Consider the following 7759-nt stretch of genomic DNA (forward strand, 5'->3'; position numbering starts at 1 on the left):
AATTCGCTTCCAACATTATTTTTTACAAGAAACTACATTATTTGTAACTGTCATTTCCTTCGGGGGAAAAGATCTTCTCAACAGTCTCAACGTGACAAAGGATCTCTCCGGAAAGAATGAGAAAACGAATGGAGACAAAAGAATCCACGTGTCAATCCAATAACAAATACAGACAAAAACTCCAGTAGTTTCTTGTAAACTCTCAAACTTTCAAAACCCATCCATACACTTCTCTGCTTTCTCTATAAATTCTCAATCTCCATTACCCATTGGATCATCCTAAGGTCTTATATCATTTCAACGATCTGGTATCTCCCGATATTCTTTTCTTCTGCAAGTATCACTAGCTATGGCTTCTTCAACAATGTCTCTGTCAGCTGCTGCAGCTCCTTTGATTTCAAAGAAAGCCATGACAACTAACTCAACTAAAGGAATAGTGAGCTTTCCTAACATGGGTAGGCCATCGCGTCTTTGTTTAGTGAGAGCTCAGGCTTCAGGGGATCAGAAGGACAATTCTGTGGATGTTCATGTCAATAAGGGTGACCAGGGCACTGCAGTTGAGAAGCGGCCTAGAAGTCTGATTGCTGATCTCTCTCCTTTTGGTAAGTCTTTTTCAAAGACATCTCATTGATAATTTCGAATTGGTTTGAGTCCTAAAATTTCTGAGAGAAGATCAGAATTAAGCCGATCCCATTATAGTTTTTGATTTGATTTAAGGTTGAAATTATCAAACCGATTTTGATTTCAATTCAAGTTAACACATATATATATGACTTTGATTGTATATTTATGCAGGCTTGATGGATCCATTATCACCAATGAGGACAATGCGTCAAATGTTAGACACAATGGACAGGCTGTTTGAGGATGCAATGACATTCCCTACAGCAAGAACAAGGGCAGCAGCGGGAGAGATAAGAGCACCATGGGACATCAAAGACGATGAAAATGAGATAAAGATGAGGTTTGACATGCCAGGACTTTCTAAGGAAGATGTCAAAGTCTCAATAGAGGATGATGTGCTTGTCATTAAGGGAGAGCACAAGGAGGAAGAATCCCGCGATGATTCGTGGTCTGGCCGGAGTTTAAGCTCTTACGACACCCGTCTTAAGCTACCAGATAACTGCGAAAAGGATAAAATCAAGGCCGAGTTGAAGAATGGAGTTCTCTTTATTTCTATTCCAAAGACTAAAGTAGAACGCAAGGTTATCGATGTAGATATACAGTAAAGATTGTAACCTCTTCCTTGTTTTTTTTTGGTTTGCGGTGTGATTTTAATTTAAGGTTGCATATGCAAAATGAAGATGTGATGTGGCATAGAGCCTGAGATTGTGTATAGTAAAGTTTATAATGATAATAATAATAATAATAATAATAATAAGAAAAAAGACAAGTTTAATGCAACTGTACGTGTATGATTAGTCAACAACAATAACACCTTCATAAAAGTTTCCCAATTTTTAATTGCTCCTACCTTAAATTTATGGCGTAATTATACATGTTTTATTTGGGTTAATTGGTTTGGTTGGATTTATAGCTTTTAAGTAATTGATAATTTTTATTTTATAATATAAATTTGCTCAAAAATTAAAATTGTATCAGTTTGATACGTTTATAGTTTGGTGAATGATATATATATATATATATATATATATATATATATTATTTTGTATATTTTTTCTGAACATGCATTGTATGTTGTTTGTATTTATTATTTTTTATACTCGTTATTTATTATTTCATATAAATTTTATATTTTTTTTATTTTATAATATTATAAATCATGTATTTACTAAAAATCTAAAATTATAATGATATATTGAGATTAAAAAAAACAATAATTATTCACTAAAACAATAAAAATGATAATTGCTACTTCATTAAGAAAATTATTTACTAATAATTTAAATCCGTTAGCTTTTTTTTTTTTTTTAATCTAAATGATCATCCGCCCATCTTATTAAAGCATCTATATCCATTCTTTCTTTTATGGTATAAACTCTAAAATTTAATTCCTCTTTCGCTCATTTTTTTATTTTTGAAGTATTAAAATTCTCTTTGTTTTCTAGGACAAGCGTCGTTTCCCTCGGGAGCCTTTTATTCTTTGTTTGGTCACTACAAAAAAATCACTATTTTGCGACCAATTATTGCGACCGATTAAATTCGGTTGCAATTGTGCGACCGATTTGCGACATATGGACAAACAGTCGCTAATTGTAGCGCTAAAAATTTCCACGAGTTTGTTTTCCAGTTTGCGACTAGTGTACGATGGATTTGCGACCATGTATTATTCCGTCGTAAAATTGCGCGCTTTAAATTGAGGACCAAATTCTGCGAATGATTTGCGACCGACTTAGATGGTCGCAAATCGATCGCAATTTTGGTGCGAAGTAAAACGACGTCGCAGAGTTAAAAATTGCGACCGATTTTAAGAAATTTGCGACCGATCAGTTGGTCACAAATTTTAGGGCTTTAAACGCCAGACGCCTTCTTTCTTCTTTCTTCTTCTTTATTTCTTCTCCTCCTCCTCTCTTCTCCTCCGTTCGCAGCGCCGTCCCAGTGTCTCGCCGTGCCGCTCCAGGCCGCCTGACGCCGCCATCTCGGCTCCATTGCAACCCCGGTCACTTCTCATCGGCGTTTACGCTCTTTGGACACAAGTTCAGGTACATTTTGCGATTTTATTTTATTTTTTTCAATTTTTTTTTGTGAATTGCGATTTATATGTAATTTAATATATATTTAAACTTTTGAATTTATTAAATTTTAGAACTTTTATTTACTGACATTGAACCGTTCAATTTTATATTTTGTTAAAATGAAATCTTTATTTAATTAAAAGCAACGGGAATCGAAGTTACTAATAACACAAGAAAAATTCCGGCGAGAATAACATGGTATAAAAAAAAAATCCCAATTCCCATCTAGACATTGAAATAAAATAAATAAAAGTCAACTCGTATAATAGAAAACTAATGTCAGATTTTTCATTTTAAAGCCAAAAAAAAAAAAAAAAAAAAAAACTCGTTAAATTGTCTTCTTTCTTCCGACTGAACATCACATGATTTCATTGAGTAATGGTTGCACATTTCATGGCTTCAGTTAAATAAGGGTTAAATTCTAATAAAAATAAAAGTTAAAATGCTCAATATTGATCAATAAAAAATTAGAGGTTTATAAATTCATGAGCTTAAGAATACGTTTTATAAAAAAAAGAAAAGACATTTGCAGGATATGATTGAATTTGACATTGCAGAGTTGATGATTCATATTTTTTTACTTCGTGTTTTATAAAGATGGTTCTCAAAATATAAGAAACGCACGGCTTTTGTCATGATTATTGGCACGATCACTTATTTTCGTGATTGTTGTAACAATCATTATGATATTAATAGTGATTGTTAGCCCTTGTCCATTGCGCTCCATTGCGCTCTTTGGTGTTGAATTTTGTACATGTGTTATTGAAAAGAATGATAAAATTGGAATTAGGCAAAATTATATATGTAATTTAATCAATGTACACTACAAAAAAAAACGCATAATTGCGACCGATTTTTGCGACCGACATAATTCGGTCGCAAAATTGCCACCGATTTGCGACTTATAAGCCATCGGTCGCAAAATTTGGCGCTGAAAATTCCCGCGAGAATGGCTAATGATTTGCGACCTATGTACTACGGATTTGCGACCGATTTTGCGACCGATGTGCGACTAAGTGTTCTTCTGTCGCAAAATTTCGCGCGTCAAAAATGGGCCAAAGTTCTGCGACCGATTGGAGACTATATTGCGACAGATTTTTTGCGACCGATATATTTAGTCTCAAATCGGTCGCAAATTTTGAGCCTAGTCAAACGACGTCGGCTCATTAAAAATTGCGACCGATAGTTATAACATTTGCGACCGATATGTCGGTCGCAAAATTTAGGGCTTTAAGCATCGGGCCCTTTCTTTTTTCTTTCTTCTTCTTTCTCTCTTCTCCTTCTCCTCTCCTCTCCGCCGTCCGCAGCGCCACTCTCGCCCATCCTGAGACTGTTCCAGCCTGCCTGACGCCGCCAGCCCCGCTCGCTTTGCACTTCGGTCAGCCTGTTGCGAAAATTTGAAGTTAGTTTTATTTTGCGATTAATTTTTCCAATTTTTTTTTCGATTTTATTTGTTTTTATTGTATTAAGTTATGGTTGATTTTGTATATAGGGTTGCGATTAGAATTTTTTTAGGGTATTATTATTATTATTATTATTATTATTATTATTATTATTATTATTTGTATTATTGTTGTTGTTATTATACTAATATTATTAATATTATTATTATTATTGTGATTGTTATTATTATTATTATTATTATTATTATTATTATTATTATTATTATTGTTATTGTTATTGTTGTTGTTATTATTATTATTAGTATTATTATTATTATTATTGTTGTTGTTGTTGTTATTAATATTATTATTAATGTTATTATTATTATTATTGTGATTGTTATTATTATTATTATTATTAGTATTATTGTTATTGTTATTGTTGTTGTTATTATTATTATTGGTATTATTATTATTAGTATTATTGTTGCTGTTATTAATATTATTATTATTAATGTTATTATTATTATTGTTGTGATTGTTATTATTATTATTATTATTATTATTATTAATGTTATTATTATTATTATTGTGATTGTTATTATTATTATTAGTAGTAGTATTATTGTTATTGTTATTGTTATTGTTATTATTATTATTGGTATTATTGTTACTGTTGTTGTTGTTGTTATTATTATTATTATTATTGTTAATGTACTTGTAATTATTATTATTAATATTATTGTTAATGTTGTTGTTGTTATTTTTTAATTTTAATTTAACATATATATATGCAATTTAAATAAATTAAAAATTGAGAGTTTCAATCAACAAAAAGCCGTAATTATATATTGTTACATAATTTATTTAAAAAACAAAAAAAAATAAAAAAATTGTTGCTATATATAAAATTAATAACCCTTAATATCCAAGCAAATAGATAAATATCATTTTATCATACAAATTTGACTAAATTGAATCGAATAAAATAGAACGCGCCATTAATATTTAGGAAGAACGACATTTGGAGATACATTCGAGTGATATCGAGCAATAAAAATTTTAATTTTCAAATTACATTAATTTCTGCAATTTTACCGATGGATGATAATGAAATTTAGCAACAAAATTGAATGTGATTAGTGAGCACGCCAAATTTTTTTGCTTATTCAATCTCTATTTTTATTTATCTTTTCTAAAAAAACATTTTATTCATTAAAAATTGCATTTTCTTTTTGCTTTAAAGTTCTATTTTATTAATATAAAATCTAGTAATCAATACATATAAAACTATTGTAAATATATAGTAGAATGATTTTTACAGTTGTTATTAGGAGAGAATAACAATATTTTAAAGGTTCTAAATATATTGTGGTTGATTTATTATATATATTTTTTGTTAGGACTTTTAATGAAAAATGTGAAATTAACATTTAGTGGTTTTTCTTATTTCAACATTTATTTACTAAAAAAATTGTTGAATGTATAAAAAAATAAACTCATTTTATCCATCAAAATTTCTCAAATCTAATAAGTGATCTAATTTTTAATAACTTATAAAATACCTTTCACAAATTCATCAAAGTTTAAAATTGAACCGAAATAATTAAATTATTAAAAAAATTTAATCAAACTTTGATAGCTACTTTAGTAGACCATTTCAAAGTATGCAACCAATTCGGAAAAGTTTCAAAGTTTCAAAGCAAGTGTCATTTCAAATATACGGAATATAAATATTATGGGATTGAAAATGAAAGCACTTTTCTTTTTATTATATAATATTTTACATTTTATTCAAGTTAATCGAAAAAGTAATATAAAAGAAATATGCAAATGCGATGTGTACTTAAGAGTTTTCAGTTTTCAGTTTTCAATATATGCTCCAAACTACAAAAACTAATTGTAAATATCTTAAGATCAACGTATACGTAGTTGATGCATAAAAACCAACTCTGTGAAAGTACTGAACAAAAAAAATAACAAGTACAAAAACTAATTGCTCCAATTTTTTTTTTTTTTTAAGAATAATTGGAATGTATATAAATAATTCTTTGTGAGAAATAGGTTATTACATGTTCTTAATTATTGGCAACTTTTTCTTGAGAAGTTTTGGCTGTGTTTTTCTTTATTTTATATTATTGTCGTTATTTTTCTTAAATATGTTTTTGACTGTCATGAATGATGAGTTTGGATTGGAGGCCTAGTAGTGGCCATATTGCCTTTGGAGAATGTTGGTATGATATAGAAGTGTTTATTGATTTGTTTTTGTATTTGAGATTTGATTGTGTTGTGCCGAAATGCTGCCGAATTTTTTTTCCAAAAATTCAATATGTAGAATAGTACACTTACCTTTATTACAGTAGTCTTTGTATTCAATAAATGAACTTAGTGATTTTACATTTATATATAGTTACCCGTATTATAGAAATAACTTTAGTTACTTATAAGTGTTGTAAATTGAACATTACATTAGGTGCATGTTTTAAGGATGGTTTAGACTAATGCAATTACATGACACGGCCCTTTATAAACACATTGTTAATTAGGTAAAAAAAATGCAAAATAATCGAGCTTGGATGTACTGGAGGTTCGAGGTCAATGGGATATTAAGACAAGAGTTCCTGCAAGGATTGGAGGCGTTTATACAGTTTGCAGTTGGTAATCCCAGTTTTATGGATGATAATAAGTTGAGGTGTCCATGTAATCACAAGAAGTGTCGAAATCGAGCCTTCTTAGACATCGATACAGTGAAACTTCATTTGTGCAAACATGGGTTTGTGGAAAATTATTATGAATGGATACATCATGGTGAAGCTCGAGTTGCCAGTGGGTCAGGCCACTCCATTCCGGTAAGTTTAGAAGTTCAGCCTTATCAATTTCTGTATGGTAATCAATGCAATGATATGGTAATCGATGCGAGGAGAGTACAATGTGAATGGGATAATATGGAGGAATCGCCAAATGTAGCAGCACAACAATTGTTTGACATGCTAAGTGCAGCTAACAGTGAACTGTGGCCTGGATGCAAGAATCATTCAGTTCTGTCTGTTGTTGCACGATTACTACACATGAAAGCAGAGCACCATTTTTCAGAAAGGTGTTACGATGATTTTGTGCAGTTAGCAAAAGAAATGTTGCCTGAAGGCCATTCAATGGTTGATAATTTTTATCGGACAAAAAAATTAGTTCGGGGGTTGGGACTATCGGTAGAAAAGATTGATTGCTGTCGTAATAATTGTATGATATTCTGGGGTGTTGACTCGGAATTCAGAGAATGCAAGTTTTGTAATCTTCCAAGATATCAACGGCGGGGTCAAGGGACTGGTAGAGAACAAAAAGAGAAGGCTTTCAAGAAGATGTATTATTTCCCTCTTATTCCTCGCCTTCAAAGGTTATATGCATCTAAGGCGACAGCTGAACACATGATGTGGCATGCTTTGCATGAATATGAGGATGGTATAATGACTCATCCGTCAGACTCTGAAGCGTGGAAACAATTTGATAACATTCATCCTGTGTTTGCTGCTGATATGAGAAACGTGAGATGATACCTTGGTCACCCCTCCTGGCACTACATCACATCCAGCAGGTACTCCTCCCGGCGATCCGACATCGGGAGATCCGACATCGGATCCTGAAGATGAGCAGCAGCATATATAGATTTGATTTTGGACATTTTTA

The 7759-nt window shown here is 31.1% G+C and overlaps 1 protein-coding gene across 1 annotated transcript; it reads left to right on the forward strand.

Annotated features, from left to right (window-relative positions):
- The first annotated feature begins 261 nt into the window (after nt 1-261).
- HSP21 (heat shock protein 21) lies at nt 262-1404 on the forward strand. The gene is made up of 2 exons (XM_089721081.1): nt 262-602; nt 796-1404. The coding sequence occupies exons 1-2, from the start codon at nt 350-352 to the stop codon at nt 1227-1229; spliced, it is 687 nt and encodes a 228-aa protein (XP_089577207.1). The 5' UTR covers nt 262-349; the 3' UTR covers nt 1230-1404.
- Nucleotides 1405-7759: the final 6355 nt, after the last annotated feature.

This window comes from Jatropha curcas, chromosome 5 (genome assembly GCF_041381405.1).
Source record: "Jatropha curcas cultivar XTBG-Jc1 chromosome 5, XTBG_Jcur_1.0, whole genome shotgun sequence".
In the NCBI taxonomy this organism is placed as follows: domain Eukaryota; kingdom Viridiplantae; phylum Streptophyta; class Magnoliopsida; order Malpighiales; family Euphorbiaceae; genus Jatropha; species Jatropha curcas.